The sequence below is a fragment of the Entelurus aequoreus genome, linkage group LG10 (genome assembly GCF_033978785.1).
Source record: "Entelurus aequoreus isolate RoL-2023_Sb linkage group LG10, RoL_Eaeq_v1.1, whole genome shotgun sequence".
Taxonomy (NCBI): domain Eukaryota; kingdom Metazoa; phylum Chordata; class Actinopteri; order Syngnathiformes; family Syngnathidae; genus Entelurus; species Entelurus aequoreus.
In genome coordinates this window covers 3,015,649-3,040,529 of record NC_084740.1, presented here as the reverse complement: position 1 = coordinate 3,040,529, position 24,881 = coordinate 3,015,649, and the positions used below count along the sequence as shown (strand labels likewise).

At 40.3% G+C, this 24,881-nt stretch overlaps 1 protein-coding gene across 6 annotated transcripts in view; it reads left to right on the top strand.

The window, feature by feature from the left end:
* Window positions 1-24,881, top strand: part of pitpnm3 (PITPNM family member 3) — a 203,059-nt gene that overhangs the window by 21,486 nt on the left and 156,692 nt on the right. For all 6 annotated transcript variants that reach the window (XR_009827403.1, XM_062059834.1, XM_062059832.1 and 3 more), the window contains one exon: window positions 18,355-18,450. Coding sequence is in view for 5 of the 6 variants with exons in the window: in XM_062059834.1 (XP_061915818.1) it covers window positions 18,355-18,450 (96 nt within the window). In the remaining variant the exon portion in view is untranslated. The remainder of the gene's footprint in view (window positions 1-18,354; window positions 18,451-24,881) is intronic.

Sequence of the window (24,881 nt, the reverse complement as noted above, 5' to 3'; positions counted from 1 at the left end):
GAATGCTAAACTAGCGCTCGCTGCTTCTTCTTCTTCTTCTTCCTTCCAGCACACAGCAATGCTGGATAAATGGCATCATGTTGTCTGTTTGGACCAACAATGCAAAGACACACGTCGTGGCGAACCACACCGCAGGATTCTCACATGCATTCAGTTCTCGTTGTATTTGATCACTCAAAGCCTTGTTAATTGTGATGTCACGGCATGGGGGGTCACACGGGCAGCTGTGGGGTCACGGACTAAGTAGGGGTGAGGAGAGCGACTCACCTGTGACTGACACACCTGTTGGTTTGTTGTATAACACTGGGAACTTTATCTAATCTAGTCCACATGTGATGGCCATACTTTATTACCTGTTCACAGTGACACACCACTATTTACCTGACCATTGTGGTCCACGTTCTCCAAGAGGAATGTAAACAATCAGCACATTCTAACCTTGAGAAGTGGTACTATCAACACACTTTCATGTCAAATAAATCACACACACAAGTGAGTATTTGGTGGCCAAACTACAGCATGAGAGTCTATAGATGTTGTCATCCATCCAGGCCATCATGTTCTCACAGCATCCATCCATCTTAAACTCCATCAGTTTGTCTGAGGAGACATCTTACCTGTCATCCTTGCAGTTCTTGCTCACAGACTCAGACTGGTCGGATCTGCTCTGAGTTGTCATCAAATACATTTGGTGTCCAAAGTAACTTTTTTACAGGTTGGATTTTCCTGTGGTTCTCTTAATTGTCATCAAAGGTGTGCTTTTAACTTAGAACAGGGGCGTCCAAAGTGCGGCCCGCGGGCCATTTGCGGCCCGCATGTCATTTTTTAACGGCTCCACAGCCCATTTTAAAATACCATCCATCCATCCATCTTCCTCCGCTTATCCGAGGTCGGGTCGCGGGGGCAGCAGCCTAAGCAGGGAAACCCAGACTTCCCTCTCCCCAGCCACTTGGTCCAGCTCCTCCCGGGGGATCCCGAGGCGTTCCCAGGCCAGCCGGGAGACATAGTCTTCCCAACGTGTCCTGGGTCTTCCCCGTGGTCTCCTACCGGTTGGACGTGCCCTAAACACCTCCCGAGGGAGGCGTTCGGGTGGCATCCTGACCAGATGCCCGAACCACCTCATCTGGCTCCTCTCCATGTGGAGGAGCAGCTGCTTTACTTTGAGCTCCTCCTGGATGACAGAGCTTCTCACCCTATCTCTAAGGGAGAGACCCGCCACCCGGCGGAGGAAACTCATTTGGGCCGCTTGTACCCGTGATCTTGTCCTTTCAGTCATAACCCAAAGCTCATGACCATAGGTGAGGATGGGAACGTAGATCGACCGCTAAATTGAGAGCTTTGCCTTCCGGCTCAGCTCCTTCTTCACCACAACGGATCGATACAGCGTCTGCATTACTGAAGACGCCACACCGATCCGCCTGTTGATCTCATGGTCCACTTTTCCCTCACTCGTGAACAAGACTCCGAGGTACTTGAACTCCTCCACTTGGGGCAGGGTCTCCGATTAAAAAAAAAAAAAGTAAAACATAAAAAGTGGTATGAAAGAGCAAACCGGTGAAATGTAACAAGAAAATGTTGCAATGTTGACTCTAATAACACAAAGCTGCTGTTTCTCTCTTTAAAAAATAATAATGAATCAAAATCAATGTCATTATGAATTATTGACCCATTCAAGGCTCCAATTAAGTCACATGAAATATTCCACTTTGAGATATTTTTTGGGTAAAATGTTGCATATTTTGTGTTTGCCATATAAAAAATGTAGCTTTTTTTTTTTTTTTTTTAAAGAAGGGCCTAAAATGAACAAACAAAAAACATAAACAACAATTCAACTTATAATTGACGGATAGATCTGAAGTTGATCTCGAGATTATTGTGTTGAAAGTAAACAGTAAAAAAAAATAAAAACAATTATTTAACACTTTAATGAGTAGGACCCTTTTGGATCCCCAATTATTTTAGTGTGATTTGTTTTTAAGTGTCATTGCTCAAAAAATAATAATGAATTAAAATCAATGGTGGTATGAGTTATTGACCTTTTTAAGGCTCCAATTATTATATAATCTCAAATATTCCACTTAAAAATTTATTGGGTGAAAATGTTGCATATTTTGTGTTTTTTCATAAAAAAACAGGGTTTTCTTAGACAAAAAGAGCAAACGACTTAAATCTTTAAAAGTGTTATATTGACAGATAGACCTAATGTTGATCTAGAGATTTAAAACTTGAATAATAATACAAATAATAATACTGAATAATGACACATTTTTCAATATTTTTTTGACCAAAACCATTTGGGGCCCCCGGGATCTAGCCTGAGTGGAGGCCTGAATGTATCTTTTTTTATACATATATTGTAGTGGTTTTTAAAATAAAAAATAGCAAAATGGCCCCCCGCTTGCTTTGATTTTTCAGTGTGCGGCCCTCAGTGGAAAAAGTTTGGACACCCCTGCCGTAGAACATTAGATAAGAGAGGTGGCAGAGGGGGGGGGGGGGGGGGGGGGGTGTGTGGTGCAACCTGGCAGTGGTGTGGCTGGAGTAGGTTCTGCTGTGAAAAGCTGATGTTGATTACATGCACATCAGCACTCATTAATGTACTCATTAATGTTTGCAAAATACCTCAAAAAGTTCTGGGCGGATTTTCATGAAACTTTCAGGAAATGTCCACAATTAGATAAGGAAGGAGCTGACACTAAACTACCAGCACCTCTGCTGGTTGCAGCCAAGTAATGCACTCTGATTACTTTACGTGGCAGTTAATCAACAATTAATTTTACATTGTTTGTTGCATCCATTCATCCATTTTCTACTCCTTGTCCCTTTCGGGGTGCTGGAGCCTATCTCAGCTGCATTCGGGCGGAAGGCGGTGTACACCCTGGACAAGTCACCACCTCATCACAGGGCCAACACAGATAGACAACTTTCACACACTAGGGACCATTTAGTGTTGCCAATCAACCTATCCCCAGGTGCATGTCTTTGGAGGTGGGAGGGGCCTATCCCCAGGTGCATGTCTTTGGAGGTGGGAGGGGCCTATCCCCAGGTGCATGTCTCTGGAGGTGGGAGGGGCCTATCCCCAGGTGCATGTCTTTGGAGGTGGGAGGGGCCTATCTCCAGGTGCATGTCTTTGGAGGTGGGAGGGGCCTATCCCCAGGTGCATGTCTTTGGAGGTGGGAGGGGCCTATCCCCAGGTGCATGTCTTTGGAGGTGGGAGGGGCCTATCCCCAGGTGCATGTCTTTGGAGGTGGGAGGGGCCTATCCCCAGGTGCATGTCTCTGGAGGTGGGAGGGGCCTATCCCCAGGTGCATGTCTCTGGAGGTGGGAGGGGCCTATCCCCAGGTGCATGTCTTTGGAGGTGGGAGGGGCCTATCTCCAGGTGCATGTCTTTGGAGGTGGGAGTGGCCTATCCCCAGGTGCATGTCTTTGGAGGTGGGAGGGGCCTATCCCCAGGTGCATGTCTTTGGAGGTGGGAGGGGCCTATCCCCAGGTGCATGTCTTTGGAGGTGGGAGGGGCCTATCCCCAGGTGCATGTCTCTGGAGGTGGGAGGGGCCTATCCCCAGGTGCATGTCTTTGGAGGTGGGAGGGGCCTATCTCCAGGTGCATGTCTTTGGAGGTGGGAGGGGCCTATCCCCAGGTGCATGTCTTTGGAGGTGGGAGGGGCCTATCTCCAGGTGCATGTCTTTGGAGGTGGGAGGGGCCTATCCCCAGGTGCATGTCTTTGGAGGTGGGAGGGGCCTATCTCCAGGTGCATGTCTTTGGAGGTGGGAGGGGCCTATCCCCAGGTGCATGTCTTTGGAGGTGGGAGGGGCCTATCCCCAGGTGCATGTCTTTGGAGGTGGAAGGGGCCTATCCCCAGGTGCATGTCTTTGGAGGTGGGAGGGGCCTCGCCCCAGGTGCATATCTTTGGAGGTGGGAGGGGCCTATCCCCAGGTGCATGTCTCTAGAGGTGGGAGGGGCCTATCCCCAGGTGCATATATTTGGAGGTGGGAGGGGCCTATCCCCAGGTGCATGTCTCTGGAGGTGGGAGGGGCCTATCCCCAGGTGCATGTCTCTGGAGGTGGGAGGGGCCTATCCCCAGGTGCATATATTTGGAGGTGGGAGGGGCCTATCCCCAGGTGCATGTCTCTGGAGGTGGGAGGGGCCTATCCCCAGGTGCATATATTTGGAGGTGGGAGGGGCCTATCCCCAGGTGCATGTCTCTGGAGGTGGGAGGGGCCTATCCCCAGGTGCATATATTTGGAGGTGGGACACATATATGCGTGCCAAGGCCGGGACTAGGTGAACATTTGCCAATGATACTCCAACTTGCTTTATGAATAATATATTTATTTAAATAAAGCATTTTTTCTCCTCTGTTGACAGCAGTGTTGGCGCTAGGAATTTTCAAAATGGGGTCCCAGGGACCCCATCAAGTCATAAAAAATGGGGTCCCACTTTTTTGTAAGCGTTTTGAAAACAAATGACAAGCGTAGGCATTATTCTGTTATATCTCACATTCTATATTGCGTTTTGGAAAAAGGTTGTCATAAACATTACTTCATTCATTAAAAACAATAATAAAAAAAGAAGAGAAATGTGTATACATATGTAAATGTATTCAGTTATAAACATTCATTCACTTTCTTCTTTCCTTCATGGATCCAAACTTTGTTTTTTATATGTTTTTATTTAATAAGTTGTAGGTGTATTTATTTCAGTATAAAAGTGTAAAAAGTGTTTTGCTTGGGTGATGAAATGATGACAATGGTGTGCCAGGGCATACATACATTTTATATTTAACGCTTAAATCTATTCCTCATTTCAAAATATTTTCCTTTTTTTATTTTGTTTTTGTTTTCTGCCCTTTTTTGTCAAACAAAACTGTTTTTTATGGCAAACACACAAAATTTGCAAAATCTTCCACCAAAAATATTTTTCTTAGTGTAATATTTTGATGTGAGTAACATTGGATAGGTCAATAATTCATAATAACATTGATTTTGATTCAATATTATGTTTTGAGCAATGACAGTTTGAAAGAAAAAAACAACAGCTTTGTTTTATTAGTCAACATTGCAACTTTTTCTAAATTACATTTAACCTTTAAGCTTTTTTATTTCACTTTTGTTATGTTTTTGTTTATTTGAATAGTATTTTTAGAATGTGCCGTGGGCCTTTAAAACATTAGCTGTGGGCCGCAAATGGTAAAAAAAATAAAAAAAATCTGCGTCCTTTCTGATTTCGATGCGTTAAAAAGACACAAAAAGTGTGTTAACGCCAACACTGCTTGACAGTATAACAAAATAAGTCACACTTATATTCTGTAACATTCACAGTTTTGGAAAAAAGAGCAGAGGTAGTAGAATTTAAAAGAACCTCTTGTATATAATGTAAACATAAATAATGCAAAAAACAAGTTAATTAAATTTAAACAAAAAACAGCAGAGGAGCTCTCGCCCTGCACAGCTGTTTTGTGCTTTGTAGTGTCCTTATGGGCTTGGAGATGTTTATTTGCCACAGATATATACATTGTAGTGTGGATATGGGCTTGTAGATGTTTATTTGCCACAGATATATACATTGTAGTGTCCTTATGGGCTTGTAGATGTTTATTTGCCACATATATATACATTGTAGTGTGGATATGGGCTTATAGATGTTTATTTGCCACAGATTAATACATTGTAGTGTGGATATGGGCTTGGAGATGTTTATTTGCCACAGATATAAACATTTTAGTGTGGATATGGGCTTGTAGATGTTTATTTGCCACAGATTAATACATTGTAGTGTGGATATGGGCTTGGAGATGTTTATTTGCCACAGATATATAAGTTCCTGCTTTGCACACAGTGCATTCTGCTTCCCATGTGTCACGGCCAGGACCAAAACACAGATACTTTTCCCGCAAATCATCCGTGAAGTTGCATTTACATTTCGGCTTCTCTCTTGTGTCCTGTCTGTCTCTCCACTGTCTCGCTCTCTCGCTCTCTGTCTCTGCCCCTCCCTCACGGATGTCGCTGCGTGCGCACACCTTCACAATTTGTTTTGTTTTTAACCCCTTCTTAACCCTGGACATACATTGAAAATACACGCAACCCTAACTCAAAATACCGGACATTTGAGGCATTTAAAAACCCCGCCCGGACACCCCGCAAAAGAGGACATGTCCGGGTAAAAGAGGACGTATGGTCAGTGTACTTCAGGGCTCTGCAGGGACCGTCGCAGTCGACAGGTTCTGCTGATGAGTCAACATGAAATTGCAAGTCACAGCAGGCGTCTACGCTCTGTGACATTCACTTATCTTCAGGCTGGACAAACACATTGCAGTAATTGTGTCACAGACACGGCACAATGGTGATTCTCGGTCGGTCGATAAACATGAACAGTGCGGATGTCCATAGCTGCAGTGCGGATGGATGGCATCCAGCAGGATTGTGTGCGGAACTTGCACTGATTTTGGAGGGCGGCTTCATATCTTGTCTGCCTCTCATTGATTGGAGCTGTGCTGAAATGTGTTTTGATTAGACTGGAGGGCAGGCTATTAATAGTTAGCTGACACGGGAGAATTGTCACTATTGTGTTGAGCAGTTGTCTGCTATGGCATGAACACACTCAGACTCCATCATCCAGTCAGCTGTGCACCTTCTATGGAAGCTGGAATTAGAGACGGAGGCACTTTTCATTTCCTCTCCTTTCCTCATACGCTGATGAAGCATTATTGGACTTCCTCCTTCAGCTTGTAGACGTGACTCTTGAGGTTCTGTGCTGTGCCTCGGAAGAGATTTGCATCTAATGTCCTTCTGCAGCTGCATTTGACCCAGTAGCTCCTCGGGGGGCTGCTGCTTTGTAAAAGTCGTTTGAATATTAAATGCCACTAATTGCAGAATGAAGAGAGCAATGCTTGTGTTGCCACTTACCTTCTGAATAGCAGAAGATAAGAGAAGGATGAGAAGACATTCCTTAATATGCTAAATGATTCAATTCAATCTCTTATAAAGTTAAAGGCCTACTGAAAGCCACTACTAGCGACCACGCAGTCTGATAGTTTATATATCAATGATGACATCTTAACATTGCAACACATGCCAATACGGCCGGGTTAACTTATAAAGTGACATTTTAAATTTCCCGCCACACTTCCAGTTGAAAAGGTCTATGTATGATGACGTATGCGCGTGACGTCAATGGTTGAAGCGGAAGTATTGTGACACCATTGAATACAATACAAAAAGCTCTGTTTTCATCCCAAAATTCCACAGTATTCTGGACATCTGTGTTGGTGAATCTTTTGCAATTTGTTTAATGAACAATGAAGACTGCAAAGAAGAAAGCTGTAGGTGGGATCGGTGTATTAGCGGCTGGCTGCAGCAACACAACCAGGAGGACTTTGACTTGGATAGCAGACGCGCTATCCGACGCTAGCCGCTGACCGCATCGATGATCGGGTGAAGTCCTTCGTCGCACCGTCGATCGCTGGAACGCAGGTGAGCACGGGTGTTGATGAGCAGATGAGGGCTGGCGTAGGTGGATAGCTAATGTTTTTAGCATAGCTCTGTCGAGGTCCCGTAGCTAAGTTAGCTTCAATGGCGTCGTTAGCAACAGCATTGTTAAGCTTCGCCAGACTGGACAGCATTAACCGTGTAGTTACATGTCCATGGTTTAATAGTATTGTTGATCTTCTGTCTATCCTTCCAGTCAGGGGTTTATTTATTTTGTTTCTATCTGCAGTTAAGCACGATGCTATCACGTTAGCTCCGTAGCTAAAGTGCTTCGCCGATGTATTGTCGTGGAGATAAAAGTCACTGTGAATGTCCATTTGGCGTTCTGGACTCTCATTTTCAAGAGGATATAGTATCCCAGGTGGTTTAAAATACAAAGCCGTGATCCACAATAGAAAAAGGAGAGAGTGTGGAATCCAATGAGCCAGCTTGTACCTAAGTTACGGTCAGAGTGAAAAAAGATACGTTCTGCACTGCACTCTAGTCCTTCACTCTCACTTTCCTCATCCACGAATCTTTCATCCTGGCTCAAATTAATGGGGTAATCGTCGCTTTCTCGGTCCGAATCGCTCTCGCTGCTGGTGTAAACAATGTGCAGATGTGAGGAGCCTTTCAACCTGTGACGTCACGCTACTTCCGGTAGGGGCAAGGCTTTTTTTATCAGCGACCAAAAGTTGCGAACTTTATCGTCTCTACTAAATCCTTTCAGCAAAAATATGGCAATATCACGAAATGATCAAATATGACACAGAATGGATCTGCTATCCCCGTTTAAATAAGAAAATCTCATTTCAGTAGGCCTTTAAGTAACAGTCAACAATGGGGTGTTAAAAGCTGAGAATAGAACATGTATTTGTGAACTCATGTGTTGATGTGCTTTAGTAAATATCTCCTAAGGTTTTGCTTTCTGAGACATTAGTCCATTTTAAAGGACACATCTTGTGCAGACATCTCATGAGACCAGGAGTGACCGTCTGTAAAAGCTGCAAGATGATTGACTGCATGGCCTACATGCACCATTTGTACCTGCCAGGCCCACCAGAGGTTAGGCAAATAGTTACCCGATTGAAAACCTCTAAGAAAATCATTTTTCACTGATTGCCTGCTGCTCTGCGGATTGTATGCAGCTGTGCAGTCCGGGGTCAGGTGTTTTCTTGTTGGAGTTGTTGGGTTATGGGTTTCACATAATTATATTTGTTTGCAGAAGCTAAAAATAACCACTTTGTAGAAGAACTAACAACACATGACGCTTGGAGGACAGACTTGGTAATGTAAAGCTACATTTTCACAAACATCCCAATAATTCACATTTGTAATACTTTCATGTACATGTTGGACAATGTTTAGTCTATTACAGTGTCTTGAAGTCCACATCAATATCATGACTTTCATCTGCTCCAAACATTGCAAATGAGACTAAATCCTGCTGGTTTTAACAGAATACTGCACTCTTTTTATCCCTTTGGGGCTCAATCCCATTCAATACCCAAGACAAAAACAATAGCTTAAAAAATAGGTTTCATGTGATTGTTATTGAACTTATTTTGTAAGAATATTAAACGCATCATCGCTTTTAGTGCACATACTACTTAGTTCAGAAGGGGTGTGTCATCTATAAAATGTATGGTTTGAGAAAAAAGTTCAAATAACAGAAAAATTAGGCAATTTTCTGAGGATAAAGTTGAAATATTATTACGTGGGGATGTTCCGATCCGGTTTTTATGCTGCCGATTCTGACCAATACCAATAGCGTTACTGATCACATGTATTAGCCGTCAATTTTTCAATACATTTATGGTAAGTGCTATTAACAGTGTAACAATATCAACATAATATTCAAACTAGTTCCTTATTGTCTTGTATACATTGATCACATGAAGTCAATAGTAAACAATAACTAAAAACAAGTAAAAACTATTACCCACTACTCATTTGAATGAGTAGTGGATGCTGAATTTCCCCAGGGATCAATAAAGTACTTTCTATTCTAGTCTATTCTATTTACAGTGAAACCTTGATTTACAAACTTAATTGGTTCTTGAACATGGTTCGCCGACCGAATCGACCAAACAGATTTCGCCGTAAGAAACAATGTAAACATGAATAATTGGTTGTAGCCTCAATCAATCAATCAATCAATCAATCAATCAATGTTTATTTATATAGCCCTAAATCACAAGTGTCTCAAAGGGCTGCACAAGCCACAACGACATCCTCGGTACAGAGCCCACATACGGGCAAGGAAAAACTCACCCCAGTGGGACGTCGGTGAATGACTATGAGAAACCTTGGAGAGGACCGCATATGTGGGTAACCCCCCCCCCCCCCCCCTCTAGGGGAGACCGAAAGCAATGGATGTGGAGTGGGTCTGACATAATATTGTGAAAGTCCAACACATCAGCGAAAGTCCAGTCCATGGTGGGGCCAGCAGGAACCATCCCGAGTGGAGACGGGTCAGCAGCGTAGAGATGTCCCCATCTGATGGACAGGCTAGTGGTCCACCCCGGGTTGGGAGCAGAGCAGAGTAGAAAAGAAAAGAAACGGCAGATCAACTGGTCTAAAAAGGGAGTCTATTTAAAGGCTAGAGTATACAAATGAGTTTTAAGATGAGACTTAAAGGTAGCATCTCTAACTTTTACCGGGAGGGCATTCCATAGTATTGGAGCCCGAATAGAAAACGCTCTATAGCCCGCAGACTTTTTTTTGGGCTCTGGGAATCACTAATAAGCCGGAGTTCTTTGAAGGCAGATTTCTTGCCGGGACATATGGTACAATACAATCGGCAAGATAGGCAGGAGCTGGACCGTGTAATATTTTATACGTAAGTAGTAAAACCTTAAAGTGGCATCTTAGGTGCACAGGAAGCCAGTGCAAGTGAGCCAGTATAGGTGTGTATATATGTATATAAAGGTATATACAGTATAGGTACATATATATGTATATATGTATATAAAGGTATATACAGTATAGGCGTAATATGATCAAACTTTCTTGTTTTTGTCAAAAGTCTAGCAGCCGCATTTTGTACCAACTGTAATCTTTTAATGCTAGACATAGGGAGGCCCGAAAACAAAACGTTACAGTAATCGAGACGTAACGAACGCATGAATAATGATCTCAGCATCGCTTGTGGACAAAATGCCTCAACAAAAGTCCCTATTTTATATCATAATATGACAAGTTGAGTGATACATCTCTCAGGAGCTGCACTCACTTTAATTTTGTCGCGTTATGAATTCATAATTTCATTTCAGTTTCTGTCATGTAAGGAAATGTTGTATCTGTAACTTTGAATGTATAAATCTACAAGTGAACACACATGCTTTGAGTTGTTGTAATGAACAGTCAAGTGTGCGGTGTACCAAATGGTGTACCAAATGGTGTACCAAATGGTGTACCAAATGGTGTACCAAATGGACCAGGACTGAGCTTGACTCTAAATCTTTAAATGATAAGAACACTGGGATGCTAACAACAAAAAAAACCAACAGTTTGAATTCTTGCTGTTTGCTGTGTCAGCACAAAAGCACTTGGCACATATACTTGTTAATTCAACTAAGAAGGACAGCAGAGGTGCTGTTGAATATTGATGAGACTTCAAACACACTCTCAAAATCAACCTTTTTAGTGAATGACTGAGTCATATTCTCTATTAACCCATTTGTCATAGCCTTTAATTGCTTTGTTTGGGAATATTAGATAACCTATTGCTGTAAGTTATATTTCTTTAGCTGTAAATTTGATGCTTTATTTATTGTGTGCAATGTCGATAACCAAGTTGGTTGACTTTACTACATACAGGAGACATGTTACCCTGTGTTGTTCACTGCAGAAATAGAAGTACACTAAGAAAACACTTAAAGGCCTACTGAAATGAAATGTTTTTATTTAAACGGGGATAGCAGATCCATTCTATGTGTCATACTTGATCATTTTGCGATATTGCCATATTTTTGCTGAAAGGATTTAGTAGAGAACATCGACGATAAAGTTCGCAACTTTTGGTCGCTGATAAAAAAGCCTTGCCTGTACCGGAAGTAGCGTGACGTCACAGGTTGAAAGGCTCCTCACATTTCCACATTGTTTACACCAGCAGCGAGAGAGATTCGGACCGAGAAAGCGACGATTACCCCATTAATTTGAGCCAGGATGAAAGATTCGTGGATGAGTAACGTGAGAGTGAAGGACTAGAGTGCAGTGCAGGACGTATCTTTTTTCGCTCTGACTGTAACTTAGGTACAAGCTGGCTCATTGGATTCCACACTCTCTCCTTTTTCTATTGTGGATCACGGATTTGTATTTTAAACCACCTGGGATACTATATCCTCTTGAAAATGAGAGTCGAGAACGCGAAATGGACATTCAGTGCCTTTTATCTCCATGACAATACATCGGCGAAGCACTTTAGCTACGGAGCTAACATGATAGCATCAGGTTTAACTGCAGATAGAAACAAAAGAAATAAGCCCCTGACTGGAAGGATAGACAGAAGATCAACAATACTATTAAACCATGGACATGTAACTACACGGTTAATAATTCCCAGCTTGGCGAAGCTTAACAATGCTGTTGCTAACGACGCCATTGAAGCCAACTTAGCAACGGGACCTCACAGAGCTATGATAAAAACATTAGCGCTCCACCTACGCCAACCAGCCCTCATCTGCTCATCAACACCCGTGCTCACCTGCGTTACAGCGATCGACGGAAGGACGAAGGACTTCACCCGATCGTCCATGCGGTCGGCGGCTAGCGTCGGCTAGCGCGTCTGTTATCCAAGTCAAAGTCTTCCTGGTTGTGTTGCTGCAGCCAGCCGCTAATACACCGATCCCACCTACAGCTTTCTTCTTTGCAGTCTTCATTGTTCATTAAAAAAATTGCAAAAGATTCACCAACACAGATGTCCAGAATACTGTGGAATTATGAGATGAAAACAGAGCTTTTTTGTATTGTATTCAATGGTGTACCAATACTTCCGTTTAACTAGTGACGTCACGCGCATACGTCATCATACATAGACGTTTTCAACCGGAAGTTTAGCGGGAAATTTAAAATGTCACTTTATAAGTTAACTCGGCCGTATTGGCATGTGTTGCAATGTTAAGATTTCATCATTGATATATAAACTATCAGACTGCGTGGTCGCTAGTAGTGGCTTTCAGTAGGCCTTTAAAGAATGCAGACCTCCGCCAGGCTTTATCTCCCAATTGTAAATAATCCGTAAAAAAAATTCCTGAATCCAGACAGTCATCTGAATCGCCCCCAAAATCGAATCACTTGTTCCTGACTGAAAGCTAAATCAAAATGACTACTAACCCTAACTAACTAAGAACTAACCCTAAAAGAATAGCTAAACTCCAGAGAATACATAACCTGCTGGCGGGGATTATTAATTGAAGGATAAATGTAATTACACTGTCTATGTGCGTTTGTTTTCTTCCCCTATTGCTTCCATTTGCTCTTTGCATCTGTCTGAACAGAAGGGTGCGCTTGTTCTCAGCACAATGAAATAACAGGAGTGGAACCTTGACAGTTATCCACTCAGTTTGTGCAGAAATTATTTGAATATGCAAACTGATCGTTGCAGCAGCTCTTGCTAGCTAAGAGGCCCTGGGCTGATGCGGTTGTGAGGCCGGTTGGATGTACTGCCAAATTATCGGAAACACCTTTAGAGAAATCCTATTGAACATTCAAGTTCACGGGCAACAACCCTCAAACATTCCTGTTAAAGGGAAACTGCACTTTTTAAAAAAATGTTGCCTATCGTTCACAATCATTATGAAAGACATGACGTTGAATTTTTTTAATGCATTCTAAATATTAAATAAATGCGATCAAAAGTCTTAAAATGGATTCTATGGGAGACCCTCTATTCTGCCTATAAAGCCCTTAAAAAACATCCAAACACCTTCATTGAGGTTTTATATACATGATGTAAGTATATATGTAATGTAGTAACATGCATATTTATAATAATATTTAATACGTATGTATTTTGATCATTTTAAGCATACATAATAAGTTAAACAATGCATCACGACGTGCAAGGTCATTAGGATGGCGACTGCTAGGGTGTTCATACATTCCAAGTATCTTATCGTGTCGTTCTCGCCATTCCTGGATCTAATTTGGTTGTCAAAGTGTAGCAACTTGTCGGATGTGACGCAGGTGAGATGCATGATTTGTGATATATAATAAACTTCCAAGGAGCAGGGAAGCGAGGAAACATGGACCACTCGATGATGTAAACGTAGGGACGCAGGGAAGTGATCACGTCGCCGCTATGAATAGTTCCTTTGCGTTGGCGCTTATAAAAGCATCACTAATACTTTGAATATTCAAATCACGAAATGTAAATGGAGTATTGTTGGCGGTTTTTGGATGGATATTTATTGGGTTCATGGGCGGAACCGAGCACCTGCCATTGGCTTTGCTGTAGGCAGAATTTTATTTACGTTTATTCATGAGTTAGAAGGCATTAAAAAATTAATAAAATTCATCCGTCATGATAATGATTGTGAACATTAGGCAAAATCCCATAAACAGTGTAGTAGTTCCCCTTTAACACGCAAGTCCAGTATAATTAGACTAGATTCCCAAACGTGTGAAAAGTGTGTGTGACTGACAACAATGTTAGAGTTAAAATGATGTTGGATGGTTTCCTACAGAAGCACGTAATGTGTTTAAATGTACTTTGACGAAATGATCAATCAACTGTACTAGTATCTTGTCAGTCAGCCACTCCCTTTGTCTCTGTGGGTGGAGGCAGGGGGCTCACACATCCACAGAAGTTCAGGCCCATACCGTAAACGTAACGGAACGTAGTAGAACTCCTCACAATCACTTCGTCGTTATCCCATTTCGGAAATGACCTGAAAGTTTCATGAAAATCTTCCCATAACTAACAAAGTAATTAATGAACTAACTAACTATAAACCCTGGTGGTCATGTAACGTCCTTGCAGAGGTAATTATACATCAGTCTTAATGACCATAAGAGTGCAATGCTGTCTGTAAAAGGCGTAAGGTTCCCAGTCCTTATACACACACCAAAATAAAACCCCTATGTTGAAGCACAGTACGTCTGACTATGGTAGCCGTAATGCTCCGACAATCCATCAAGCGGTGTGGCTTCGTAGCAGACTACAGTTGTACTAAAACATTTTTAAGCGCTGTGTGTAATGTTCTATATTCTTAATGAACCATCAACGTCTTGGTGTTGGTTGCTATGGGTACTTGCTAGCATCAAGTGTCAGTCAACTTACAGTCCACACGTATCTCTTATGTGCGAGTGCCATCTACTGGTCACACTTCTTACAACATATACCAATGATTTAAATGAGGAATATCCCATTCGGTAAAGGTGTGCTTTCTACTCATTGTAGTTTCTTTAAATGTGTGCACAGATGAGAATAATGCTGTGCAACATTCCATAACAAACTGTTGGTTAAATGAATGACTGAATGCTGTTAAAGTGTCTCTGCAAATCATTGTCTTTCTTCTTGATGTTTCCACGGTAATTAGATAGGATTCTGAAGCCAAGTGTTGTGAAACTCACTTTTTACGCTTGTTACTCACAATGAGATCCTCTCCCAACGCCAGCTCTGGTCTGCGGTCATGTTGTCGCTCTCTCTCAGGGAAGAACAAAAGACTGACTGACGTGCAGCAGAGTCACCTTTTTTCTAGCCTTGCAGGAAGTTCAGCGATGCTTGCACTACTTGTGTAGTCTCTGCATGTCGCTCAGTATCTAAGGGGACAATGTGGGCTGTAAATGCCCTCCAGGAAAGAGCGATATCAGGAGCTGTATCTTCCAATAGCCAGAGGGGGAATCATATCAGGGTGATCGGCACAACACAGTGACAATCAGAAGACATACACCATCAATTAAATGCTCTCACTCCATATGCATCATGAGCGTCTCCACTGTTGGCTTCTACTATATATATATATATATATATATATATATATATATATATATATATATATATATATATATATATATATATATATATATATATATATACAAACCCCGTTTCCATATGAGTTGGGAAATTGTGTTAGATGTAAATATAAATGGAATACAATGATTTGCAAATCATTTTCAAGCCATATTCAGTTGAATATGCTACAAAGACAACATATTTGATGTTCAAACTCATAAACTTTATTTTTTTTTTGCAAATAATAATTAACTTAGAATTTCATGGCTGCAACACGTGCCAAAGTAGTTGGGAAAGGGCATGTTCACCACTGTGTTACATGGCCTTTCCTTTTAACAACACTCAGTAAAGGTTTGGGAAGTGAGGAGACACATTTTTGAAGTGGAATTCTTTCCCATTCTTGCTTGATGTACAGCTTAAGTTGTTCAACAGTCCGGATGGTTCTTTTCCTCTTTGGTCCGGAGGACACGACGTCCACAGTTTCCAAAAACAATTTGAAATGTGGACTCGTCAGACCACAGAACACTTTTCCACTTTGTATCAGTCCATCTTAGATGAGCTCAGGCCCAGCGAAGCCGACATCGTTTCTGGGTGTTGTTGATAAACAGTTTTCGCCTTGCATAGGAGAGTTTTAACTTGCACTTACAGATGTAGCGACCAACTGTAGTTACTGACAGTGGGTTTCTGAAGTGTTCCTGAGCCCATGTGGTGATATCCTTGACACACTGATGTGGCTTGTTGATACAGAGCATAGATGGTGAAATCCCTAAATTCCTTGCAATAGCTGCTTGAGAAAGGTTGTTCTTAAACTGTTCAACAATTTGCTCAGGCATTTGTTGACAAAGTGGTGACCCTCGCCCCATCCTTGTTTGTGAATGACTGAGCATTTCATGGAATCTACTTTTATGCCCAATCATGGCACCCACCTGTTCCCAATTAGCCTGTTCACCTGTGGGATGTTCCAAATAAGTGTTTGATGAGCATTCCTCAACTTTATCAGTATTTATTCAACTTCTTTGTCACGTGTTACAGTAGTGTTTATAAGAGCATTTCAGTATTGTATGTAAGAGCATGTCAGTAGTGTTTATAAGAGTGTTTCAGTAGTTTTTATAAGAGCATTTCAGTAGTGTATGTGAGAGCATTTCAGTAGTGTATGTAAGAGGTAATTCTGAATAATGTCCCTAACGGCCCCTCATATATATGTATGTATATTTATATATATACACTACCGTTCAAAAGTTTGGGGTCACCCAAACAATTTAGTGGAATAGCCTTCATTTCTAAGAACAAGAATAGACTGTCAAGTTTCAGATGAAAGTTCTCTTTTTCTGGCCATTTTGAGCGTTTAATTGACCCCACAAATGTGATGCTCCAGAAAGTCAATCTGCTCAAAGGAAGGTCAGTTTTGTAGCTTCTGTAACGAGCTAAAGTGTTTTCAGATGTGTGAACATGATTGCACAAGGGTTTTCTAATCATCAATTAGCCTTCTGAGCCAATGAGCAAACACATTGTACCATTAGAACACTGGAGTGATAGTTGCTGGAAATGGGCCTCTATACACCTATGTAGATATTGCACCAAAAACCAGACATTTGCAGCTAGAATAGTCATTTACCACATTAGCAATGTATAGAGTGTATTTCTTTCAAGTTAAGACTAGTTTAAAGTTATCTTCATTGAAAAGTACAGTGCTTTTCCTTCAAAAATAAGGACATTTACATGTGACCCCAAACTTTTGAACGGTAGTGTATATGTATATATATATGTGTGTATGTATGTATGTATGTATGTATGTATGTATGTATGTATGTATGTATGTATCAATCAATCAATCAATCAATGTTTATTTATATAGCCCTAAATCACAAGTGTCTCAAAGGGCTGTACAAGCCACAACGACATCCTCGGTGTCGAGTGGGTCTGACATAATATTGTGAAAGTCCAACACATCAGCGAAAGTCCAGTCCATGGTGGGGCCAGCGGGAACCATCCCGAGCGGAGACGGGTCAGCAGCGTAGAGATGTCCCCATCTGATGGACAGGCTAGCGGTCCACCCCGGGTTGGGAGCAGAGTAGAAAAGAAAAGAAAAGAAACGGCAGATCAACTGGTCTAAAAAGGGAGTCTATTTAAAGGCTAGAGTATACAAATGAGTTTTAAGATGAGACTTAAATGCTTCTACTGAGGTAGCATCTCTAACTTTTACCGGGAGGGCATTCCATAGTATTGGAGCCCGAATAGAAAACGCTCTATAGCCCGCAGACTTTTTTTGGGCTCTGGGAATCACTAATAAGCCGGAATTCTTTGAACGCAGATTTCTTGCCGGGACATATGGTACAATACAATCGTCAAGATAGGCAGGAGCTTGACCGTGTAGTATTTTATACGTAAGTAGTAAAACCTTAAAGTATATATATATATATATATATGTATATGTGTATACAGTATATATATACACACACACACACATACATATTGCTGCTAGGAACATACATCAGCATGTTCTCTGCTGTAAACATGCTGATGTATTCCTTCTTAATGTAGCTGTTGTTGTGTGTGTTGTTGTGTGTATTGTTGTGTGTATTGTTGTGTGGCGCTGAAGGCAACTTGCTCGGACACACTTGGACTGATTCTACTTCAATGTGTAATACTTGTGAATCAGGACTTTTGAGCAAAGGTACAGTCCATGAAAATGTTCAAATCCCCTGGCCGAGTCCCCCATGTGCCTTATAACATCTGTAATGAAAGGTGTATCTGGGGTCATCACACCTGTGCCACTCTAAAGGATATTTTCACACACCTTTGATGGCATCCACCTTCCCTCCAAATAATACTGAGGTGTAAAATCAACAAAATCAATACTTTGAATGTTTGCTTTATTAGACAATCCAACATATTCATAACGCATGTTGGTCTTTTTTCTTTGTTCCCCAAAGGTTCATCACGGAAGCACAGCGCCCCCCGCTGGTGCCTTCAAAATATTGCGCAAGAATCTGTGGACAGCTCCGATGAAGAGTTTTTTGATGCCAGAGGTTGGTGTTACATGTATTTAGCTTTTTCTTTATTCGAGAAGCACATTTTTCAATATCCTCTTTTAAAACATTGATACACTCAATTATTAACTAACTGCATTCAGTAAATACAAATAACTGATCTATAAGACCAGGTTCATATATATATATATATATATATATATATATATATATATATATATATATATATATATATATATATATATATATATATATATATATATATATATACATACATACATACATACACACATACATACACATATATATATATATATATATATATATATATATATATATATATATATATATATATATATATATATATATATATATATATATATATATATGTATGTATATGTGTATATATATATATGTATGCATATGTAAAAATGTGTATATAAATGTTTTTGTGTGTATATATATATATTTTTAATATATATAATGTGTGTAAATATGTATGTATGTATATACTGTGTGTGTGTGTATATATGTGTGTGTATATATATATATATATATATATATATATATATATATATATATATATATATATATATATATATATATATATATATATTGAGACCCTGCTCTTATGTTTGTGTATATGTATGCATATGTAAAAATGTGTATATGTATGTGTTTGTGTGTAAGTGTAAATGTGTATATATAAATGTGCGTGTATATGAATGGGTGTGTGTGTGTGTGTGTGTGTGTGTGTGTGTGTGTATATATATATATATATATATATATATATATATATATATATATATATATATATATATATATATATATATATATACACACACACATTCATATACACGCACATTCATATATACACATTATATACACATATATACTATTTTTAACTTATAATGACCTGTGTGCCAGATATCCAGTCCACGGGCTGTAGTTTAGGGACACCACCAAAATGATTCCCGGGCGCGGCCACGGCTGCTGCTCACTGCTCCCCTCACCTCCCAAGGGGTGATCAAGCGTGATGGGTCAAATGCAGAGGATAATTTCACCACATCCAGTGTGTGTGTGACAATCATTGGTACTTTTTAAAGTGTATTCTACCTGTAATTAGTTGGCAGTAAACATAATATTGACAAAGGAAAATAGAATCTTGGTAGAAAGCTAATTTTCCTTGATCTAACTTCAAGTATCTAGTAAATAATGACACATTTAAACACAACACTTGTGGGAGCTCAGTGATTGCTGGTCCTGGTGGACGTTTATTGACAGCTTTGCCAATAAAACCAAACAAAGCTGACAGCGTTAGCGGCATGGTGAGTAATTAAGAACACTACATGGCCAAGATGGGAGATTCTTCTAATCATCAACTGTCACTCACACCAGCTGGAAGGCATCACAGCCCACATATATGTGCTTTCTACTTGCACATATATGTGCTTTCTACTTGCACATATATGTGCTTTCTACTTGCACATACTGTATATATGTGCTTTCTACTTGCACATACTGTATATATGTGCTTTCTACTTGCACATACTGTATATGTGTGCTTTCTACTTGCACATACTGTATATATGTGCTTTCTACTTGCACATATATATGCTTTCTACTTGCACATATATATGCTTTCTACTTGCACATATATATGCTTTCTACTTGCACATACTGTATATATGTGCTTTCTACTTGCACATATATATGCTTTCTACTTACACATATATATGCTTTCTACTTGCACATACTGTATATATGTGCTTTCTACTTGCACATATATATGCTTTCTACTTGCACCTGAAACTGACTTGATGGACTTAGTGGAAATTGTTTGGATGTTTGAGTCATGAATTGAGCAGAGACCCAATGTATGAAATATGATACAGCAGCTTGTTGGACGATGGAGATTGTTTTAATCACTGAGCAAAGCTTGGAACATCTCATCGACTAAGCAGTCAGTTTGAGTGATTAAATGTCTTTTGGTGGATGTGAAATATTCAATGGCACGGTTGGGAGAGTGGCCATGCAAGCAACCTGAGGGTTCCTGGTTCGATCCCCAGCTTCGACCAACCTAAAAATGTCAGAATTGTACAGTAAAATGGCCACACTCTATTTTACTGTAACATTCTGGTGATTTAGCTGCCAGTTTTTTGTTAGTTTTTTTGCATAAAAATATGGTGGCTGTTTCCACGGTGTATTACTGTAAATGTAAAAATGGTACCAGAGTTGTTTTCTTACAGTAGGATTCTAAATACCGAGCTGTTTTTAAAATAAAATAAAAATATATTGTCATGTTTACAGTGTACAATTTGATGGGTTACTTGCTTTGAAATCATAAGGCTAAGTAGGTGTTTGTGTACCCCAAAAATGTATGATAATATAATGTCTATTATTAGATAGTTTAAACGATATATAATTGCATGCAGTACATGTCTTATTTTACCCCTGCCAAAATAAAAAAAAGAAAGATAAAGGACTTTATTGATGCATGTTATTCCCAGGCTTTCACGGGACATTTAAAATGATGTGGCGGGCCACAACTGGCCCCCGGGCCTTGAGTTTGACACCTGTGCTCTATACTGACCCCAACATAAGTTGACACCTGTTTTTTTAAGGTATGACTCAAACAAACTTTTTATGAGACAAAATCAAAAACAAAAAAATACAAAATCTATCTTTAAAAATACAAAACAATAAATCTAATATCTTTGTCAGACATTGTTCTAAGAAACATTTGATTACCAATTGACTCTCAATCAAGTACTATCAATGTTGTTAAAACAACAACATTGATAGTAGATCACAGATACTGTCACAGATACTGGTGAGTACATATCACAGATTCTGGTGAGTACATATCACAGATACTGTCACAGATACTGGTGAGTACATATCACAGATACTGTCACAGATACTGGTGAGTACATATCACAGATACTGTCACAGATACTGGTGAGTACATATCACAGATACTGTCACAGATACTGGTGAGTACATATCACAGATACTGTCACAGATACTGGTGAGTACATATCACAGATACTGTCACAGATACTGGTGAGTACATATCACAGATACTGTCACAGATACTGGTGAGTACATATCACAGATACTGTCACAGATACTGGTGAGTACATATCACAGACACTGTCACAGATACTGGTGAGTGCATATCACAGATTCTGGTGAGTACATATCACAGATACTGTCACAGATACTGGTGAGTACATATCACAGATACTGTCACAGATACTGGTGAGTACATATCACAGATACTGTCACAGATACTGGTTAGTACATATCACAGATACTGTCACAGATACTGGTGAGTACATATCACAGATACTGTCACAGATACTGGTGAGTACATATCACAGATACTGTCACAGATACTGGTTAGTACATATCACAGATACTGTCACAGATACTGGTGAGTACATATCACAGATACTGTCACAGATACTGGTGAGTACATATCACAGATACTGTCACAGATACTGGTTAGTACATATCACAGATACTGTCACAGATACTGGTGAGTACATATCACAGATTCTGGTGAGTACATATCACAGATACTGGTGAGTACATATCACAGATACTGTCACAGATACTGGTTAGTACATATCACAGATACTGTCACAGATACTGGTGAGTACATATCACATATTCTGGTGAGTACATATCACAGATACTGTCACAGTACTGGTGAGTACATATCACAGATACTGTCACAGATACTGGTTAGTACATATCACAGATACTGTCACAGATACTGGTGAGTACATATCACAGATACTGTCCAGATACTGGTGAGTACATATCACAGATACTGACACAGATACTAGTGAGTACATATCACAGACTACTGTCACAGATACTGGTGAGTACATATCACAGATACTGTCACAGATACTGGTGAGTACATATCACAGATTCTGGTGAGTACATATCACAGATACTGTCACAGATACTGGTGAGTACATATCACAGATACTGTCACAGATACTGGTGAGTACATATCACAGATTCAATCTGGTGTGAGTACGTATCACAGATACCGTCACAGATACTGGTGAGTACATATCACAGATACTGTCACAGATACTGGTGAGTACATATCACAGATTCTGGTGAGTACATATCACAGATACTGTCACAGATACTGGTGAGTACATATCACAGATACTGTCACAGATACTGGTGAGTACATATCACAGATTCTGGTGAGTACATATCACAGATACCGTCACAGATACTGGTGAGTACATATCACAGATACTGTCACAGATACTGGTGAGTACATATCACAGATTCTGGTGAGTACATATCACAGATACCGTCACAGATACTGGTGAGTACATATCACAGATACTGTCACAGATACTGGTGAGTACATATCACAGATACTGTCACAGATACTGGTGAGTACATATCACAGATACTGTCACAGATACTGGTGAGTACATATCACAGATACTGTCACAGACACTGGTGAGTACATATCACAGATACTGTCACAGATACTGGTGAGTACATATCACAGATTCTGGTGAGTACATATCACAGATACTGTCACAGATACTGGTGAGTACATATCACAGATACTGTCACAGATACTGGTGAGTACATATCACAGATACTGTCACAGATACTGGTGAGTACATATCACAGATACTGTCACAGATACTGGTGAGTACATATCACAGATACTGTCACAGATACTGGTGAGTACATATCACAGACACTGTCACAGATACTGGTGAGTGCATATCACAGATTCTGGTGAGTACATATCACAGATACTGTCACAGATACTGGTGAGTACATATCACAGATACTGTCACAGATACTGGTGAGTGCATATCACAGATACTGTCACAGATACTGGTTAGTACATATCACAGATACTGTCACAGATACTGGTGAGTACATATCACAGATACTGTCACAGATACTGGTGAGTACATATCACAGATACTGTCACAGATACTGGTTAGTACATATCACAGATACTGTCACAGATACTGGTGAGTACATATCACAGATTCTGGTGAGTACATATCACAGATACTGTCACAGATACTGGTGAGTACATATCACAGATACTGTCACAGATACTGGTGAGTACATATCACAGACACTGTCACAGATACTGGTGAGTACATATCACATATTCTGGTGAGTACATATCACAGATACTGTCACAGATACTGGTGAGTACATATCACAGATACTGTCACAGATACTGGTGAGTACATATCACAGACACTGTCACAGATACTGGTTAGTACATATCACAGATACTGTCACAGATACTGGTGAGTACATATCACAGATACTGTCACAGATACTGGTGAGTACATATCACAGATACTGTCACAGATACTGGTGAGTACATATCACAGATACTGACACAGATACTGGTGAGTACATATCACAGATACTGTCACAGATACTGGTGAGTACATATCACAGATACTGTCACAGATACTGGTGAGTACATATCACAGATTCTGGTGAGTACATATCACAGATACTGTCACAGATACTGGTGAGTACATATCACAGATACTGTCACAGATACTGGTGAGTACATATCACAGACACTGTCACAGATACTGGTGAGTACATATCACAGATACTGTCACAGATACTGGTGAGTACATATCACAGATACTGTCACAGAAACTGGTGAGTACATATCACAGATACTGTCACAGATACTGGTGAGTACATATCACAGATACTGGCACAGATACTGGTGAGTACATATCACAGATACTGTCACAGATACTGGTGAGTACATATCACAGATACTGTCACAGATACTGGTGAGTACATATCACAGGTACTGTCACAGATACTGGTGAGTACATATCACAGATTCTGGTGAGTACATATCACAGATACTGTCACAGATACTGGTGAGTACATATCACAGATTCTGGTGAGTACATATCACAGATACTGTCACAGATACTGGTGAGTACATATCACAGATACTGTCACAGATTACTGGTGAGTACATATCACAGATACTGCCACAGATACTGGTGAGTACATATCACAGATACTGTCACAGATACTGGTGAGTACATAACACAGACACTGTCACAGATACTGGTGAGTACATATCACAGACACTGTCACAGATACTGGTGAGTACATATCACAGATTCTGGTGAGTACATATCACAGATACTGTCACAGATACTGGTGAGTACATATCACAGATACTGTCACAGATACTGGTGAGTACATATCACAGATACTGTCACAGATACTGGTGAGTACATATCACAGATACTGTCACAGATGCTGGTGAGTACATATCACAGATACTGTCACAGATACTGGTGAGTACATATCACAGACACTGTCACAGATACTGGTGAGTACATATCACAGATACTGTCACAGATACTGGTGAGTACATATCACAGATACTGTCACAGATA